The sequence below is a fragment of the Peromyscus californicus genome, unplaced genomic scaffold (genome assembly GCF_007827085.1).
Source record: "Peromyscus californicus insignis strain IS unplaced genomic scaffold, ASM782708v3 Scaffold_4__1_contigs__length_199733344, whole genome shotgun sequence".
NCBI lineage: Eukaryota > Metazoa > Chordata > Mammalia > Rodentia > Cricetidae > Peromyscus > Peromyscus californicus.
Genome location: NW_026294562.1, coordinates 76516668 through 76536485, shown reverse-complemented (window position 1 = coordinate 76536485; position 19818 = coordinate 76516668). Strand labels below are relative to the sequence as shown.

The 19818-nt window shown below is 52.5% G+C and overlaps 1 protein-coding gene across 5 annotated transcripts; it reads right to left on the bottom strand.

The window, feature by feature from the left end:
* Positions 1–96: 96 nt before the first annotated feature.
* Positions 97–18962, bottom strand: Taok2 (TAO kinase 2). Of its 5 annotated transcripts, XR_008213146.1 has the most exons (20): positions 18030–18898; positions 14790–14956; positions 14532–14603; positions 14340–14441; positions 13680–13725; positions 13471–13567; positions 13238–13351; positions 13041–13132; positions 10466–10559; positions 10290–10371; positions 9301–9468; positions 8897–9181; positions 8546–8704; positions 6684–7049; positions 6390–6593; positions 5795–6034; positions 2542–2754; positions 1735–1841; positions 1417–1599; positions 1219–1334 (listed from the first exon to the last, which is right to left on the bottom strand). XR_008213146.1 is itself a non-coding variant. In XM_052713791.1 (19 exons), the coding sequence occupies exons 2-19, from the start codon at positions 14919–14921 to the stop codon at positions 816–818; spliced, it is 3150 nt and encodes a 1049-aa protein (XP_052569751.1). In that variant the 5' UTR covers positions 14922–14956; positions 18030–18903; the 3' UTR covers positions 97–815. The 5 variants fall into 5 exon arrangements, 4 of the variants coding, with proteins under 4 accessions (XP_052569751.1, XP_052569750.1, XP_052569748.1 ...); XM_052713791.1 differs by lacking the exon at positions 1735–1841 and having other exon boundaries at positions 97–1334; positions 8897–9163; positions 18030–18903; XM_052713790.1 differs by lacking the exon at positions 1735–1841 and having other exon boundaries at positions 97–1334; positions 18030–18897.
* Between the last annotated feature and the right edge of the window lie 856 nt (positions 18963–19818).

The following is a 19818-nucleotide window of genomic DNA, read 5'->3' as shown; positions in this document are numbered from 1 at the left end:
TTCATCACATGACCCAGTGATATACAAGGAACACTATGGCTTGCTCCTCGTCAACCCTTCACACACCCCTTACACAGAAAGGGAGAAGTCCCGGGGTCTGTTAGAATAACCAACAGTTTATTAAAAGCTTGCCCTAGGGCTCTGTGCCAGCCCCATGGCTGAGAGGGGCTCCCATGGCTGCTCCCAGGCTTGGCAGCAGCCCTTTCCAAGGTCCTTCCCTTGTCCCCCGCCCCAGCCCTGACCCCAATTAAAAAAAAAAAAAAAAAAAAAAAAAGACAAGACGGCACAGGACGTCAGACAGCAACAGGAGATTGGTGCAACCCAGGCGTCCTGACTTCAGGAGCCCCAGTCCTTCTGGAGGAAGGCCTCCTCCCATTCTTCTTGCCTTGGGCACCAGACCTGCTCTGCCATATCCAGATTTGGGGACCCTGTTGTCCCCAGATCATGGCCCCATCACAAGGGTTGTATAGTTCTCTGAATATAATAATATATCTAGACCCACCCTTCCCCTCCCCCAGGGGACCAGATGAATATTTGACACTCACAGTTCCCACCTTTTGTAGGTGGTGATGGAGAGAGACCCTGGCACCATGGTGGGGAGGCAGGGCTCCTGGTCAGCCTTGGGGCACCAATGCCCAAGCTGGCCTGGGCTCACTGGCCAGCCCCAAGAAGCTCATGAGATGTGGAGGTCTGATGGGGGAGCTGGAGACAACATCCTGTCCCGCCACCACTGGGTAGGCTTCAGCACACTGCCTGTAGGCTCAGGCACCACCCACTCCCACCTTGCCCTATTCCTCTGCTCACCACCCTACACTTCAGGAATAGAAGTGGGAGGAGCCGTTGAGGATGTGGGAAGCAACACTGGTGCTTCGGCTCAGCGGCCCTGCTACTGCAGCAGGTGGGCCCACGTTCTCACTGCTGCTGCCCCCTGATGCCGCCCGCCTCAGGGGTTGAGGGCTGTTTCTTAGCAACAGCAGAGCCCCTCCACGGGGTGTTCCACTTTGTGTTGGGGGCCCTAGCCAATTTGGAGGCCCCGGGGGAGCCAACAGAGCTGGCTGACGCCAAGCTGGTGGGGGCATGCCTGGTGGAGGAGGGCCATGGCTCCAGTGGGCCCCTGAACGGGGAACTGGACGGGAGGGCCAGGCAGGGGCTGGGGGTGGAGCTGGATAGCCCTGGGCAGCAGCTTCGGCTGGAATGCCCCCTAGAGCCATGCTGGAGAAGCCCAGCCTCATGCTCTCAGCATCAAAGGCCTCAATCTCACGGGCCTGCCGCTCAAGCAAACTCCGGATTCGCTCAGAACGCCCCGTCTGCAGGGCCAGCAGCTCTTCTTCCACCTGGGACACCCAAAACAGGGGTGAGAGTCCTGGAATGGAGACCCCTCTTTCCCTTTCCCATCTTGGGGGGCAAGCCCCTTACCCGTTGTTCTAGCAGCGCCCGCCTCAGTGCTACTCTCTGTTCCAGCTCCCTCAGCTCCCGTTCGTGCTGACTCTCTGTGCGGATCTTGATCTTGCTCTGGTAAGCATTGAGGAGCTCCAGCTCCTGCTGGAGCTGCTGCCGTAGGGCCTGAAACTCTGCCTCTTGGGTCTCATCAAGCCGGAGCTGGAGGACAGGGAGGAGAGGGTTTAGGGACCTCCTCCTCTATCCCCACCATCCTCCCCTGCCCCAGTAGGCCTGGGCCCTAAGGTGGCAAGGAGCGGCAGTCTCAACCTCTACCAGAATGGAAGATGGTCATACCCTGTGGTACAGCAATTACACTTGCAGGAATCTATCCCCCAGGTATACTTGCACATGTGCGCGAAGTGTTCACGGAAGCGTTGTGATAGCAAAATGCTGGAAACAACCTAAATGTCCACCAATAAGGGATGGGTTAAATAAATCATGGTACAGCCATTCCATGGAAAATTCTATACTGTATAAAAATGAGATGTGATATGTATACTGACATGGAATGATGTCCAAGAAATAACTGGGTGGAAAAGGGATGTCAGAAAACTATGTCAAGTCTGATTCTACTGTGTTTAAAATGTTTATGTAATTTTCCAGATACTACGAAAGTTAATCACTACAAAATTACCTCTGAGAGGTGGCACTGAGTGGGAATGGGGCCCTCTAGCTCTTTGGACTCAATGTGCATTTGAAGCGGCCCACTCCAGTGCTGTGTACAGTTTTCCTAAGAGCAACCTTCCAGATTCCTGAAGTCTGAGTAAAAGGCCTGAGAGCCAGCCACTCACTGTAATCTGCTCCCCTGCTCCCTGTTCACACAAAGTAAACTCAGGTCCAGAAAAAAATATTACAGCCATTATTTCCCTTGGTGTTTCTTGGCAGAGCAGGCAGGATGACTTTGTTAAGACATTAGGAAAATAGTAAGAGAAATAATAAGACCACTGAGAAGAATATGAAATAAAACCACTATGAAGTAAAAGAACACCCGAGTGTCCTAAGTCCAAAAGTTCTGTTCACACCTCCCACCTTCCTTTGCCACAACAAAGTTTAAAGCAAAGACCAGCCTCCATAGTCTCCCTCCCAGACCCCAGGCCTCACCGCCTGTGAGCTGAGCATCTCTGAAATGGACTGGTCATACTGCTCGGCCAGGATCGCCAGCTTGCGCGTCTGTTCCTCCTTGAGCCGCTTAAGGAGGCTCTTGTGCTGAGCTTTGGGCGTGGTCTCCAGCAAGTGTGCTCGAAGAGCCTTGTATTGCCGCGTCTGGATCTTACACGTTTCCTGGAACTGCTTCTTGATCTGCAGCTCCTTTGACTGTGCAGTGAACGGATCGAGGGGAAATGGGGGCAGGGGAGGAGGAGGAAGAGGAACAACGAGGGGAAGGAAGAAAAGGAGGAAGGAGACAGAAGCAGAGACAGGGAGAGGGAGAGAAACAGAAAACATGTTAGACAGAGGGGGCGGGGGGAGCTGTACACAGACAGACGCGGAGAGATGGAGCTGTTGAGAGATCAAGAACATCTCCATGGGCAAGGGAGGCGGAGAACAAGAGGTTCTGAGAGTACGTCAGAGTTGCACGGATGTCACAGACAGGGAGCTGAGAATCTTCACAGAGGACTGCGTACACAAAAGCTCTGATCATGCAGAGGGAGGGAGAGAATATCACCCTGGGATAGAAGCATGTGATCAAATGTTTAGGAATGTCAAGACTGAGTGAGAGACCGAGGAACACACAACATTGACGAAAGGGCAATACAACTAAGGGCAGGCAGAGGAAGGCCTAGGTCCAGCACCTCAGGAAGGCAGGAAGAAGCACTGTGCTGAGGGGTGGGTAAGAGGTCACCCCAATTAGGTCACAGAAGGGGAAGGGCAGCAGGGGTTGGCCAGAAAAGGTCTGAGAAGTTCCACTGGGAGCAGCTGCCACCCTGACAAGACCCACATATTAGCCCAGCCCAACATACTTCGTCCCCACTCCAAGCCCACAGCAATCCCAGGCCTCTAGTCTGCACCTTCTACCTGGTCCCAACTCACCACCCTTGACGTAGAGGGTCTGCTGTCCCAGCCCCCAACCCTGTAGACTAATGCCTCCCCAGGTGACAGACGCAGCTCCAAATCATGTCGGCAATGGGTTCACAGTAAAGGAAGGGGCAAAGAAACCAAAAGACTTTACCCTACATATTCTCTGCACGGGTCTCACACTGGAGAACTGTGAGATCAGGAAGTTCTGGGAAGCTCACGGGCTCACAGCCCAGAGCTGGCTGTGGTCATGGTGCAATGACACTATGAAGGCAGAGGATGAGGCTGAGGAGGGAAAGGTGTGAAGACAACGGAGATGTGGTGAAGAGGTCATGGAGCTGAGGGCCAAGGGTCCAGATTCGGGGCAAACCAGGGAGGCTAGGCGGCAGGACAAAGCAGACAGAGGCAGCCTGGGCCAAAGGTATAGTTCCGCTCAGATATTTTATTTGTGTTTTTCTTTTCTTTTTTCTTTTTTTTCTTTTTGGTGGAGGGGGAAGGGGACAGGTTGGAAGGGAGACAGAAAAACAAAATCAAAGAGGGGAAAAAACCCCATGACTTCCCTCCCTGCCACCCCTGGCCCCAGGCCTGAGCCGATGAGGGTGAGGATGAGCACACACACAGCAGGGGAACAGCAATAACTTAGGGGACTGGGGGAACACAGAGTGTCATTTCTGGACTCCACAGTAGAGGAGGCTGCCTGTCTCGAGATCTCTGGGGCTGGGACTGGACCTGGGGAAACATACTGAGGAAGAAAGGTCAGAGGGGAGGAGAGACTGGGGGACTGGAGAAGCTTCACTGAGTCGTGGGAGATAAAGTGCTCAATGCCCTATATTTGGGTGGAGGGTGGAACTGGTTACCTCCAGGGAGGCAGGGCCCTGCGGGTCTGAGCTCTCCGCCCAGCCACAGTCCCTGGTGGTAGCTGTCGGGAAGCAGAGAGCCCAAGACGGCGCTGGCTGCGTGGAAGCAGCCGAGGGATACGACTGGGCCGTTCGCCTTTAAGCAGGCCCCAGCTGGCTAGTGTGTGAATAGCCCAGGGGGGTAAGCAAGAGGCTAACCTGTGGCTAGCCCGTGCTAGGCGCCAGTTCCAGCCCTTGCAGAGAGTCCAAACTCTTGCCAACAGAGCTAGTGGGTGTTGAGTAGTGCGAGGATTTCGCTGACGGGGCCAAGGGACAGGCAGTCGGCTTCTAAAACCATTCTTGTTGGTCTTAGGGTACAGCGCAAACAATCCCCGGTCTCCCACGGCCCCACATCCCTGTAGGGCCCGAAAGGCCATGGGTGACAGGCGGAGCAGAACCCGCAACCAAAGTCGAGAGATGCCTCGACGCATCTGGGGGCCTTGCTGCCGTACCCATTTGCCCCCAGCTGCCATAGCTGCCAGAGGTAGAGCCAGGCTGGGCCAAGCTAGGAGCCAGGCAGCCCCCAGGCCCAGAGGCACACCCATAAGGCCTCGGCGCCAGCTCAGGCTAAGGACAGCTCCTAGTGCAGTGCCCTGAGCCAGGAGAAGGAAGAGGCTGGGGGGCAGGTGGAGGGCTGTACAAAGGAACAGGTAGGAGGCCCCCAGGCCCACTAGTCCTACCTCAAGGGCTAGCAGCGCTGCCTGCAGGCCGCCCCCACCCTGGGCTGCCAGCAGTGGGAGGAGCAGCAGCAGGAGGAGGGGCAGAAGGCCAGAGGAAGACCCCACTGCAAAGGAGAGGCCGGCCAGGAGGCCGTGAGATAGGAGTCCAGGGAGTTGGCTAGCAGGGCACTGTCTCAGATGTGATGGAGGTGGCTCTGGGGGGATATCTGGGGAAGGACAGCCATCTCCAGGATCCCTGGGGGTTCCAATTGGAGCCCCTCCCTCCTCTTCCTCCTCCTCCTCCTCCTCCTCCTCCTCCTCCTCCTCGGGGACCGGAGTCAGAACAGGACCCTGGACCCAGTCAAGCTTGAACTCCACATCCACAAGGTTCCTACCCTCTTTCTTCCACAAACTCCATGCCCCAGCCTCTTCCTGGCCAATAATACTTCTCTCCTGGGATGCCGGTGATGGGACTCTAATCTCCTTCATCTCCTCAGATATATCCCAATCTTCCTCATTAACCAGACTCCTATGTTTTTGTGGGCTGGAACTAAAGGTTCCCATTTCTTCCCCCAAAATCCTCTGCTCCTCTGGCTCCAAGATGGTCCCTTCCTCTCCCAAAATCCTTCTCTCTGGCACTGCTTCCTCCTCCTCTCCCAGCATCCTTTGGTCCAGGACTGCCTCCTGGCCAGATGAGCAGGGCTGCTCTTCACTAGGGGTGCCTGTGCTGAGTGGTCCCGGAGCCCCAGTAGCAGGGAGGCCCACGGGCAGCTGGCCTGCACGTACTTTGAGGCTCTTGGGCTGCTGGCGAACCTGGGCCGCATGCTTCTGCCGCAGCTCCTGCTCCCGTCGTTTGTTGTACTCCAGCTGGTTGCCCAGCTCTGTCTGGTGCTGGAGGCGGGTGAGTTCAGCACGCGTGCGCTGGACAGCTTGGAGCTGCCGGAGCTCCAACTCTCGGGTGGCCTCATGTTGCCGCAACAGCAGAGCACACTCCAAGTCCTTCTGTGTCTGTTTCTTGTTCAAGTCCTGCGTCAGAAAAGAGGTAGGACCCATGGCCCAGTCAGGGAGCCTTCTTGGTATTGAAGAATTAAGAGCACAAGATTCCTCAGCCAAGAGTAGGGGAGGTGAGGAGTGTAAGCTCTTGGTTGGCCTAGGGAAGGGACACCTAAGGATATCCTAGCAGGGTCCAGTAGGGAGGAGAGCAGGGAGAATGCTGAAAAGAAGCCAAACCCAAACACTAGAAGAGCAGAGGAGGAAGAGGACATTAGGGAGGCAAATGAGGGAAGGGAGGGGCTGGATCCCGGGCCGGGGGGAGGGGGAGGGGGAGGAGGAAGGGGGGGAAGGAGGAGGGCGGGCTGGGAGGAGGGGGGGGCCAGCCTACCTCTCGAAGCAGGTCCTGGTCCAGGCTGTGTCGAGCCAGCAGCATCTTGCGCTTGTACTGGCGACACTGCAGTTCAAAGTACTGCCGCTGCCTCCGCAGCAGCCCGGCCTCCTCTTCCGCCTGGCACTGCTGCAGCTGCTCCTTCTGCCTCAGCAACCACTCGGCCTTCTCTCGCTTCGGTGTGCTAGGGTTCTCCTGGAGCTCCTGGCAGGGCAGTGGGGGAACGGGTCAGGGTCTGCCATTCTCTGGCCTACCTGATGGCCCTTGGCTCACCCAGGGAAGATGTGACCAAACCTCCTTCAACTGCTCCTTCCGAAGCTTATAGGTTCGCTTCTGCGCCTCCAGCAGGGCAGCCAGCTCCTTCTTCTGCTGCCCCAGGATGTGCTGCTGGAACTTCCGCTCCTCGGCCTGAGCGGCGCGGGCCTCTTTTTCACCAATGGCCTGGTGCCTCCGGGCCAGCTTCTCAGCCTCAGTCCCAAAGCCAGCCCGCTGTGCCTCAAGTTCCCGCTGCAGCCGCCCACTGTGCTCCTCACGTTCACCCCTCAGACGGGACTCCAGGGCCAGCAGCTGCTTCTGGTGCTGACGCCGCATCCGCTTGTAGCCACTCAGTTGCTCCCGCAGAGCCGAGTCCTGCTCATGCTCCTGGATCTGACGGCTGACCTAGAGCAGAAGAAGGCTAAACAGTGGGACTCAGCCCTAGCCCCCATTCTCCTTACACAGATACGGTGAAGAACGAGGTCCCAGACTCGTGGTCTCCTTGTTACTAGATAGTTCCTCACACTCGAGCTCTTTGACTGGTTAGCTGCTGCGTGGGTTAGTTTAGTAGACAGAGCTGGTAACCAGTGGTAAGGACAGGTTCAGGGGCAAAGGTAAGTACAACTCCCATTAGTGCAAATCGGAAACACCTGGGCTCCGACCCCAGCTCTGCCCATGACTACTACTTAATCTCAGCAAGGTAACCTCTCAAACCACCAACTCTCCTCTGTGACACAGGCCACCAACACCACTGCATAGACAAGTGTGATACACACAGAAAAACAAGCCAGTGAGCGCTGGCTGGCACCCTCCCTTCAGCAAACACTGCTGAGGGTCTACCATGTTCTAGGAACTAAACTAGGGTCTGAGTCCTGCTATGTTAGATCAAGATCTCTGGCTGCAACCTCTGGTCTCAACTGCTCTATCCGTGGCTCTTAGGCTCGTCCAAGTCGCCACGGCCCAGGAAAATCAGCTCTCTCCACACAGTATGACAAAGCAGCATCAGAGCTTAAGAGTGCTCCTAGCAAACTCCAGAGCCACAAGCGAAAGCTTGAAAACACACCAGTGGCCTCTAGGGGAATTGTTGGTATTCAAATACAGCCCAAACTGGAATGTCACTTAAAGTTCTATCAAGAGCACGATCAGAAAGCTGTTTCATGAGAAGCCTGAACTTGCTGGGCATGGTAACACATGCCTATAAACCCCAGGACTTGGGAGTCTCATGCAGGAGGATCACAAGTTCAAGGCTGAGCTACTGTTAGAACCCATCTCAATAAGCAAACACACACTTTTCCCATGAATTGAGAAAAGTGAGATTTTAGAAGACTTAAGACCCTATTTATAGGAACAGAACCGCACCCAAAGGTGCCTGGGCAAGTGTGTTGGGCAAAGAGCCTCCCTAAGTCATAGGAGCCTGGATTTTTAAATGGGATCCAACCCTTTCCCTCCCAGAGAAAAGCAGGAAAGATTAGACCTAATCATGTGTGTGTGGGCCTGATAAGTCACTGACGCGAGGCAGATCCCTGAACCCCATCCCTGCCCTCAGAAGGAAGCACTAGATCCAGCAGTCCTGCACATGTACCACAGCAGGGTAGACATGCCTGTCCAGACAGGTAAAGCACCTCAACAACCAGAGGAGTCCGGGAAAGTCTCCACAAGCTGTTATTTCAACAAGGCCTTGAAAACAGTTTGCTAGGCTGGGAATACCCAGATTAGGCAATGTGACTAAAACAGTCTGTTGAGAGAGGGGAACAGGCAGAGACAGTAGTAAAGTGAGGGTAGAATCTTGACTTAAATCATGTGCCACAGGGAGAAAGTCATTTCTGGACTTCTGTCTGATGTATCCAGGTAACAGAGAGAAAGAAGACTATAAAAAGCTGAGTGGCGATGGCCACACATACCAGGGAGGCAGTACGGATGGTAGCAAAGTGGTCCCGGTTACGGCAATAAGCCCGGCGGCGAGCAGAAGAGGTGGTGGAGGTAGGAGGGGCTGCAGGTGGTTGGAGTGGACCTGGGGTCATCTCTGGCTGGTAGGGATCATCATATAGGTTGTCTGAGCCCTAGAAAAAGGGAAGAAGGAAGGGATGCCCAAGGTTCAGGTGCCAATGGACCCAAGGGAGTTACCTAAGGACTCATCCAGGCTGAAATGAGGAGCAGTCGCACCGGAGGAGAGCAGGGATCTAGGCAGTCCTTAGCAAATCAGCTCAGGCTTGGTCTCTTGTCTACTAAGCTGTTCAAGAAGAGTTGCATACCGGCAGTCTGTGGATGATGGAGCTGTGGGAAGTGACTGTATGCTCCCCCTCCTGCATCATGGCCATTTCTCGGGCTTCAGGGCCTTCTTCTTCCTCCTCTTCCTCCTCCTCTTCCTCCTCTTCCTCCTCCTCCTCATTGTCTGAGGCATCTGCTAGGCTATTGACTGAGCTGCTTTGGCTGGAGGCGCTGATGGACATGCTGGGGACTGAGTGGCTACTCTCTAGACTGGTCAGAGTCCCTGCTCGGTGCATGTAGGGTTCTGCTTCCTGCGAACAGGGTGTGAGCTGTTGGGCAGGGAAAGGGAAGGACAAGGCTATAGAGCAGCACAAGGAAAGAAGTTGAAGACAGGTGGGGAAGAAGGGCCAAGCCCAGTATGGGGAGGTGTGAGGGAAAGCCAGGTTACCTCCTCCTCCTCTGGGGCCTCAGCACCAGGGCCATTGGGTGCTTCTTGGAACAGTATCTTCTTCATCTTCCGGTATTGCAGGTTGTCCAGTTCCCGTACAGCATCCTTGGTCCTCTGGATTAGGTCCATGATGACTGTGGGTGGCCGCTCCCGGAGCACAAAGCGGTGCTAGGGAAACACAACACCTGAGCTCTGCTATCAGCTCTCCCCTATCCCCTCTAGACCCCATGCCTCTCAGTATCTCCTGGCCTGAGGCCCATGCCCACCACAGCTGGATGCTCACCTTTATCTTATCCCTGTTTCTCACAGTAACTGTCTTTACTACCCAGACAGCCTCATTTCTTCAGGCATCGCTGATAGGTAAGGATTTCAGGAGATGCCAATCCAGCTTTGCTTAGCAAAGGCTAAGTGCTTTTGGATGTATCATAAGACCTTTTCAGGCCCTCAAACCCTTTAAAAACCAGGAGGTCGGCTGGGCGGCAGTGGCACACACCTTTAATCCCAGCACTTGGGGAGGCAGAGCCAGGTGGATCTCTGTGAGTTCGAGGCCAGCCTGGTCTATAGAGAAGATCCAGGACAGGCACCAAAACTACAAGGAGAAACCCTGTCTCAAAAAAAAAAAAAAAAAAAAAAAAAAAATCCAGGAGGTCAATCTAGCAGTCTGTTAGTCCCAACTAGGGCTTCTTAGAGTACACTTTGGGTCTGTGAAGGGAATGAGGTTCCCCAGTTTGGAAAACTTAAAAACATCTCAGGGAGATCATAGTTTATCCATGATTTTTGACTAAGAAAAATGTGAAAACAAATTACTACTTAAATTAAGATAGTATGGCAGATAAAATTTAGCAAAACACTGAGGCAGTGAGGCATCAGGGCCCAGGTCAAAAATTCATAAAGGAAGCTTCCTGGATGAAGAATTGGAGATCACTGATCTGAATTTTCTGTGGCTCTAAAAGCTACAGTTCTAGACCACTAGGCCAGAGAGTACTCACCTTCAGAAGAACCTCTGAGGTTGGTCTATCTTGAGGGATTTTCTGAAGACAGGAGTCAACAAAATTCCGGAAGTACTCAGACCTGACATCCCAGAAAGTATGAGACAGAAGAAGGCATGAGCCAGGCAGCTAGACCCCATGACCTAACCCCTTGACCCAAGAAGCCCAGTCCTCACCAGTGTCCTGACTGGAGCGCAGGGGACTCATTCTGTGCAATGTGGTATAAGGCACTCATTGCATTCATGTTAAACAGTGGTGGCTTCCGCTCCGCTGCAGAAAGGACAAAGAAGGCAGGTGAGAAGAGGTAGATGATCAGAAACTAGAAGGGAACTCAAAACAGCTTGAGTTCAAATCCCATATCCCTGGATTCCTTCCTGCTTGATCTTGAGCAATTCCCGATCCTGCTGAGTCTTAATTTCCTCTCAGTAAAATGTAATGCCCATTCTATTTGCTACACGTGGGCAGAGTAGGGATTAAAGAAAATGGCAAAAAGGCGTAAGAAGCACTCTCAAGTTATCATCGGTTCAACTAGTACTCGTGAGGGCCAAATGAGAACAAAACCTGCCAGTGTGGGAAAGACAAAAACAAAAACATGTTCTCTGTTCAAGAAACTTCTTTCTGGTCTAAAATGAACTAAACTAAATAAGTAACATTAGACAGAGCTGGGGATGTGGCTTAGTGGTAGATACTTGCTTAGCATGTGCCGGACTTAGATGTGATCCCCAATACCATCAAAACAAAACCAGTGACACAAGTTCAAGTTGTTATTTGGGGTAAGAGGGGAACAGGTAAATGGCTAGGAAACTAAGGAGAGGTCGTTTCGAAAAGAGAACACTGTCGGGAGCTCTAAGAGTGTTGAGCCAGAAACTCCTGGTGGCTCAGAGAAATGTTTTTTGAGACAGGGTTTCTCTGTGTAGCCCTGGCTATCCTAGAACTAGCTCTGTAGACCAGGCTGGCCTCAAAGTCAGACATGGTAAAATGGAGTCTCTATTCCTACATAACAATGAGCGGGAACTATGCAACAGTGGTCCCCACAGTAACGGTGGCCTCCAGCTCGCCCTGCCTTCCCCCAACACTGATCCCCTCACATGGAGTACTGGCTGCCATTTCTTTTCTTTCTTTTTTTAAAATAATTGGTTTTTATTTTATGTGCATTGGTGTTTTGCCTGCATGTATGTCTGTGTGAGGATGCCAGATCCTCTGGAGCTGGAGTTACAGGACAGTTGTGAGCCACCATGTGGATGCTGGGAATTGAATCTGGGCCTCTGGAAGAGCAGCCAGTGCTCTTAACCAGTGAGCCATCTCTCCAGCCCCATTGTCTGCCAGTCTGATTGTCTAATCAGGCTTTCCAATAGTGGAGAACTACTGGAAACTTTTTCTGTGCATCCAGATCCCTACAAAATTTAGGAATACAATAGACAGCTCTTCTCTATGACCTGCTCCATACATTTGACCACCTGTCTGGCCACGGCCTCGGATGGTAAATGCTGTATATATGGAGACAGAGGGCAAGAATACAACTCACTCTCTGATAGCAGGCCCAGGCTCCTAACAGCTCCACATGGGCAGAGCCCAATGAAGGAAAGAGGAAGCAGAGGCTCGAGCATGGTCTAAGATAGCTTTGGTTTAGAAGGCAACAGGAAGACAGCGAGGGCTCTGAGCCGGGAGTAAAATGACTGCACCGAGCTTAGGCAGACCCCTCTGGCATGAGTACATCAGAGACTATAAAGAAGAGAATGGTTGCCAGTTGGTGGTGGCGCACACCTCTGACCTCTGAGTGTGAGGTCAGCCTGGGGTGGGGTAGGGGTGGACGAATACTAGAGGAAAGGTCTCTGCAGGAAGCAGTCAGTGAGACAATTTACTCCATGCCTGGTGTTGTACTGGAGGTCTTACAAGCACTACCACATTAGACAACTGCTTCAGTAGTACAGATTGGCAGAGAGAGCACCAACATGGCTCCCAGGCCTCAGGAACTCACTTGGGCCTAGCTTTTGGGACTTGTCAATTCACTCCTCTGCATCAAACATGTAGTTCAAAAGCTAGTCTCAGGTCCTCAGGTCTGCTCTTAACCTCTAAACTCCTGCAGTGCTGCTTTCTGTCTGGAATGTTCCACCCCGCGTCTTCCTAGCAGCTCTTTGTCTTGCAGGTTTGTTTAGACATCTCTATTACACACAGGGCCTCCTGAGCCCCTAAACGAGGTCAAGTTCAGCTCTGCGCCACTCCCAGAGCCTCTCCACTCCTAGCCCATTGATGGAAAACATGCCTAACTCCCCTACTTAAATGCAATTTTAATGAAGGCAGGAATTTTACCACTGTACCCCTAGAACCTAGCACACCGGGCACTTAAAACAGATCTGAAACCTAGGTAACGGACAAGAAACAAGAACTGCTATAAAATCTTTAGGTATAAGAATTGAGAAAAAAGAAAAGAAGGGGTTGGGGATTGAGCGCAGGGGTTAGGCCCTGGGTTCAGTGTGGTGACGCACACACCAGGAGACGGCAAAGGGAGGTGGAGCTCTGAGTTTGAGACCAGTCTGATCGACAGGGCCAGTTCCAGGACAGCCAGGTTACACAGAAAAACCTTCTCTCTAAAAACAACAAAAAGGTAGGGTTCGACAATTGATTGTATAAAAAAAGCTCCGGGGTAGTCAAAATGGACAGGAACTCTGAGGCCTAGGGTTCATGGGAGGGGAGGGGAGAGGGACAGACACGAGGGGAGAATAATCGGAGGGGGCAGAGGGGACATCTTACCCAACTCAATACAGGTTATCCCCAAGGACCAGACATCCACTTTGCCATCATACTGCCCCTCATCCATGGCTAAGATCACCTCTGGAGCCATCCTGGGAGGACAGTAGGAAAGAAATGCTAACCACTGAACCCAGACCCACACTTCTCTCCAACATCTTGGGAATCTCTTCACCTACCACCTCTCCTCTCCTACTCACCAGTATGGAGTGCCCACAAAGGAGTTGGCAGGTGCCATGATAGATGCGGAGCCAAAGTCCCCCAATTTTACCAAGCCTGGTTCAGACAGCAAGATGTTTCCAGCCTTTACATCCCTGACAGGCAAAGGGGAAAGATAAAAAATACATCTCAGAAAAGATGTATAGGGGCTTTAGCAAAATGAGGACTGGTATAAAATGCACCCCACTCTCAGCCACAGCTGGTACCATCATACCTGTGGATCATGTTGTGTGAGTGTAGATATGCCAGGCCCTGAAGCGCCCCATGGGTCACAGCTGCAATCTCCACCTCCTGAAGGGGCTTCTTGTGCACTGCGGGAGGGAGGCAAAGTAACAAACTGAGGCAGCCACAGGGGTGGGGTAAGTTACTTCCTCCTGCAGCTTTCCTGCTTATCTTCCTTACCCCATTTTCTGATGTACTTACCTTCTAAAAGATCAGAAGCTGAGCCCAGGCAATACTCCATCACCAGCTAAGGAAGGGTCAAGTGTTAGAGATCAGCAGATTCTGGCCACCCCTGGCCCAGCTCCCTTGAGCAGAAACTCAAAACAGAACTTTCTTGTTTATCTTCCACTCAGGCAATGCCAAAAGGGTAATGACAGAGAGGAAGGACAGCTAGAGAGAACAAGAGGTGGTAGGAGAGTCTCTGGATTCAAGGCCTCCCTGAGAATGACGCCAAGACGCCTACCATCGCCCCATCCAGATCCCTTTAAAGTCCCCTTCAGTCATCTCCTCCTAAAGAACACATGTCCCTTGCGACTTGTTAATTGTCTAGGTCACTCTGGGTCAGCCTCTCCTGTACCTACGCAAATGCTTATATTTTTGTTTGTTTTTCTTTTTGATACAGGATCTCACTGTGTAGCCCTAGCTGGCCCAGAACTCAGTATGTAGACCAGGCTGGCCTTAAATTCACAGAGCTCTACCTGTGCTTGTCTCCTCAGTGCTGGGATTAGAGGTGTGTGCCACCATGCCTGGCTCATGGGTTTTTCTGAGGACTAATGTGGTCAGGAGAGACTGCCCACTTAGGAGGCTGGACTAGGAAAGATGGATCTGAGTAAACCTTGTGGCGGTTGGGGGACAACTCACCCAAGCTGTGTGCTCCCTCAGGTAACAGCCCCGGTACTGAATGGTATTGGGATGTCGTAGCTTCTGTAAGAACCGCACCTCCTTGATGATGTCCTGCCATTTCTAGGAGGTCAAGAGAAGAGGAATTACCCACCTCTGCTGAGACTAAGGCCCTCTGCCCTCCACAACCTCATCTTAAGGAACCTGACTCACCTCATTTGACTGCTTCCCACTGTAGGACATCTTCTTGATGGCCACCACTTCACTGCTTCGGACATCCCGGGCCTAGAGGGCCAGATCGGAAGGTGGGAAAGACTACTTTGGGCATGGGGTGGAGGAGGAGCCACTGAGCCAGGAGGAGAAGGTGGGAAGGGCTACTGTGGCGGAGTGGTGACAAGGCCTGAATGGAGACCCACAGGTCTAAACAGACCCCACCCTTACTTGCTTTACCCTCCTTATGACCCAACTCACAAAGTACACAGCGCCAAAGCTGCCATGGCCAATTTCCCGGAGGTCAGAGAAAAGCTTCTCAGGGTCATCCTTGAAGAAGAGCTCAGCTACATCAGGGTCCTTCAGGCTCCCTGCCCGGCCCCCAGCTGGCATGATGGCCCCTGGGGGCCCTGAGATTGGGACCTTGCCTGGGAAAAGTAGATAGGACCATTAGAGCAAGGACAGTGCCCTGAGGGAGTTAAAGGGCCTCCCTCAAGATTCTGCCTTCTCCTCCCCTCACTTACTGATGAGAGGGAGGCACAGCTGAGGAAGGGCAGGGGCTATCTATTAGTTAACAACATCAAAGCTTTAAAAAAAAAAGTTACCCTGGGTGTGTGTGGGGTGTCCCTGGAGTCCCTAAAATTTCCAGGAAGACAATCCTGGGAAGCTAAGCATCCTCATCAAGTCCCTCAGCCTTCAACAATTTCCCAGTTCCCTATACACAGCCATTCCCTTCCAGCAGAAGTTTCTGCCTCCCAGCCAGAGTTTCATATCCCACATGTCCTGTCCCACAAGTTCTCACAGTCCAGTGATTTCCAGGCACTTTCCTGTCCCCCTTGGTGTTGAGGCTACCTCCTCCTTCAAGCTCTCACACACTGGATGAGAACAGGAAACAGTCAGGCCGGATGTGGTGGAAATCCGGCCATTGTTACAAGTGGGTACTGGCCTAAAGGGACCAGGAGACTCATTTTCAAAAAACATAGGGACACTGTGGCAGGGAGGACATCTAGAATGGGAACAGCAGGGACTGGCACCTGACTCCGAGGACCTGTGTTCTGGGTTGTCTTACTTATTCAGTCAACTGCTAAGCAGCATACCTGAGCATGAAATGTTGTGGGTCACAAATAACACTCATTAAGCATGGACATTTAAGCATCTCACATGCGTCACCTCTCATTGGGCTCCTACAACCTTATGGATAAACAATATTGTCACCTTTATCCTTTATAGATAAGTAAACAGGCTCAGAGAGGTCAAATGATCTGCCCAAAGCTACTTTGACACCACCAGGCATCCAGAATCACCATTTTCCAGACAGAGTCACTGAGGTCGAGGAAGAAGGGCTTTCCCAAGGTCACAGAACAGGACCTTTTCCTGTCTGGTCGGGACAGCATTGTCAGGGGGACAACGAGAAAGTCACTCAGGTCATTCTGGCCCCTAGGGGGTGGGGCCCTCCAAGCCAAATTCAGAGAGAAAGTTGCCAAAAGGTACCAGAACCAGAACACACAGGGACTCTAAGATAGGCCTTTTTAAGGACTAGTGGGGGAGTGTAGACACAAAGAGCCCTCAGCAGAGTTGGACTCCCAAGGCAGAGTTCTAGCTACTTATAAGTACCTAACAATCTCAGCATATAATTATATTCTGTGGTGCATTGTTTCCTGTCCATGTTGTTAATTTTGTCTCCTCAGCTCAACTGGAAGCTGGAGGGCAGGGAGGGAGCCTGAGTCTTTGGTGGGCCCCCAGGGTGTGAAAGGCTCAGAATAGCTTGTGAGATTGATTGATTGATTGATTGATTGATTGCCCTCAGCAACTCCAAGTCTGCTCACGGCAGGCCGATTCTCCTGGAGCAACAGTGGAACCCCCCTTCACCACATCCACATCCCACACAAGGGCAGGTGCTCACAACTTGCCAAGGGAACCGTCATGACTTCTGCACTGCTAACAAGCCCAAGATTGCCAACCCAGAACCTCAGGCCACATGAAAGAAGGCCAGGCATTGGAAAACATTATACAGGCCCCCTTCCTTACAATAACATTTGAGCAATTACCAAGGTCTGGGCTAAAGCATAATCACCTTCTAAAATCCATGTTTCAAAAGAGTCCCTAAATTATCTTACCAGTACATCCCATCTGCAACGTATAGCAACAGAGCTTCAGGGAAGTTCCTGATACTTCTCTTTGGTTAAATGGATTACAGAATGAAACTATATGAGATCTCACACTCAGAACACTTGGTAGACACTAAACAAATGACTTTTCCTCCTTTGGTTCTAGAGTTGCCACAAGGCTTAATCCTGGGGGCTGGAGTAGAGAGGGGCTCATTCTAACTCAACAGCTAAGAAAAGCCACTACAGCCGTCATTTGTCAGAAGAGAGAGCTCTGTCTGGAACCCAGGCCAAAGGCTGGGATCAGGGTAAAAATGAAGGCCACATTAGAAAGACCCAGGAAGCAGAAACACAAGCAGAGCTTCCTCTCAGGAAAAGCTCAAGTATAACCTTTCTTGAAAGGAAGATCATTACACCCTAATTTTTACACCTCACCCTGATACAGTCTCCTGTCGATCCCTGATCAAACCCAGGCTCAGAAGAAATGGGATGGCAAGAAAAAGGTACAAGTCAGGGACAAGACTTGGGTTAAAATCCTGATTCTGCCACTTGGTGACCTTGAACAACCTCTCTGGGCATCAATGTTCTCAACTGTAAAATGGGAAGACAATAATAAAAGAATTCCCATGGGTTGAGCAGGTCTGAGTGTGGCATGAGAAAAATGTATGCTAAAGTACTTTGTAAAGGGTAGGTCACTTGGCAAATGTATGAGATTATTTACACCGTCACAGCAAGAGACAGGTGGGTAAATGCAGCTGGAGGAAAATATTACCAAGTGTACACACACACACACACACACACACACACACACACACACACACACACACAGCTTTGAAAGGACAAAAATTCCAACTAGACCAAGCCAGAAAAGAATATAAAGCAGCCAGTGTGGTGCCTTGCACCTCTAGCCAAAGCAGTGGAGAGGTTAAGGCAGGGCTGCCTCCAGTTTAAGGACTGATCGACCTGCCAGGGTTACAGAAAGGCTGTCTCAACCAAAATAAATAAATTAATAAAAAGATAAGCCCATCTACATGGGAATCAACACCCTAGAGCAGTCCAGAAAGAAAAGAGTATAATAAAATCATGTAGAAGAGGTGGCTATGAGGGCAAACATAATAAGGCAGAAGACTAGAGGTGGAAACCCTTTTGATTAGCTAAGCATCCTAGGGCGTGACCCTTAGTGACATGACAGGCCCTGTCACCTGAGGTCCCCCTTCAACCAGACACAATGAAGGGAAGAGGAAGGGAGAAAGAGGTGGCAACAGAAGGCAAGGCTGGCCAGAAACTGACCATGGGCCCAGCAGGGCTTCCCCATCCTGAGGAGAGGGCTTGTCCAGCCCCAGCTTCTCAGAAAGGAACTGGCCACAGGGACTCATGCCATGCACCCGTATCTCACCTGGTAGGGGTCACTATGGTGCCCCAGCGCCTCCGCTTCCGCCTGGGGTACTCCAGTTGCTCTGACAAGCAGGGAGAGGGGCAAGGAGCTCTCCCCCCTTGCCACCTCTTCCTCAGCTTTCGCCCTTTCTGAGGGGCGGGCCCGGGAAGCCTCCCCTGGAGGGGAGGGGGTGACAACCTGATCTGACCTCGCGGTCCAGTCCTCCCCCAACTCGAGGGCGACAGTTGCTGAATCCCGGATTTCCGATTGTGGGGTCTGAGCCCCGTATATTTGCAAGGACCAAAAATGAATCCGATATTTGGGCGCCTGGAGAATGAACCCCGGATACTGGTGCACGAAAGAGACGGAATCCCAGGTATTTTAAATTGTATAAAACAGAGACCCAGGTTGGTAAAGGTTGGGACTCGAGTCCCAGATATCTGATATATGAGGGCTCGATACCAGGGTATTTAAGAAACGAGGAACCAAGCCCCAAAATTTGGGACCCAGGGGCCTGAGCCCCAGGTCTTCGGCCACCGACACGGGGCCCACCCCGAGGACGCCCGGCTGCACGGCCCCTCTCAGGCTGGGGTCCGAGAGTTGACAGCCCCCACTCCAGCCCTGGCCTCCTCCCTTTCCCGTCCTCTCTCTCCGGAACAGCTGAAAGACTGTAGCTGAGGCGCTGCTGATCGTCCCTGCGCCCTCACTCCCTTTCCTCTTCGTCTCAGCTTCTCACCGCACCACAGCCCTGCTCTCGTCCCGGCCTCCCTCTCCCTCTTCCTCCCAATTCCAAGATGGAGACCGGGCGGGAGCGCGCAGGCGCGGTAGGGACGCCAGGCCAAAGGGGGTGGGGCCCCAAAGGAAACAGCCCCGCCCCTCGCCTCTAGCTGCCGCGGCCGAGAGGAGACGCTGCCCTCGAGCCCAAGTGCGCGCGCGCCCCGCCACGCGGATCCTGGGTGGGAAGAGGAGAGGAGAAAGGCTGGGCTTGCTTGGGGAGGAGCCCAAGCGCGCTGTCCGAGGACTGCCGGTGGAGAGAGCTGTAGCGCATGCGCCCGCCCAGCCTTCGCGCTGCGACTGAGCTTGTTGCTAGGGGAAGCTCCGAGGGGGCGCGCAAGGAAGGAAAGCTGTGGTCTGCGCCTGCGTGCAGGATAAAGGCTGAGCGGAGTAAAGCAAGGGTGCCAGCAGCTGCGCGGAAAAGGCGGGAAAACGGGCCATTAAGATGTTCCTAAGTCTCTAAACTAGACCTTGGCTCCCAAGTGCGAGGATGATGTACCAGAGTTGGGGAAACCCGTCCAGTAGGGTTGTATGACTTGCCAGAAGTCATGATGCATTTCTGTCAAAGCATTTCCACTATCTGAAAGCCCCTACCTAAACAGAACCAGCAATTTAAGTTGCTGGAAGAAAACAAGCAATCAAGTATGTTTTGGGGAGTCACAGTATGCCTAAAAGGTATGGTGGCGGCTTAATTCCAGCACTCAGCGGGCTGAGTCTGAAGCCGGAGAATACAAGTTCCACAGCAGCCTGTAACCTAACAGAATCACACTATCAAAAAACAAAACAAAAAAAAACCAAGTTGGGCGTGGTGGGGCACGCCTTTGACCCCAGCACTTAGGAGGCAGAGGCAGGCAGATCTCTGTGAGTTGGAGGCCAGCCTGGTCTACAAATCGAGTTCCAGGACAGCCAGGGCTGTTACACGGAGAAACACTGTCTTGGAAAAAACAAACCAACAAACCCACAAATAAGAAAATAAAGCAAGCAGCAGGATGGCTCAGGCGTTTCATCCCAGCACCTGGGAGGCAGAGGCAGCCTG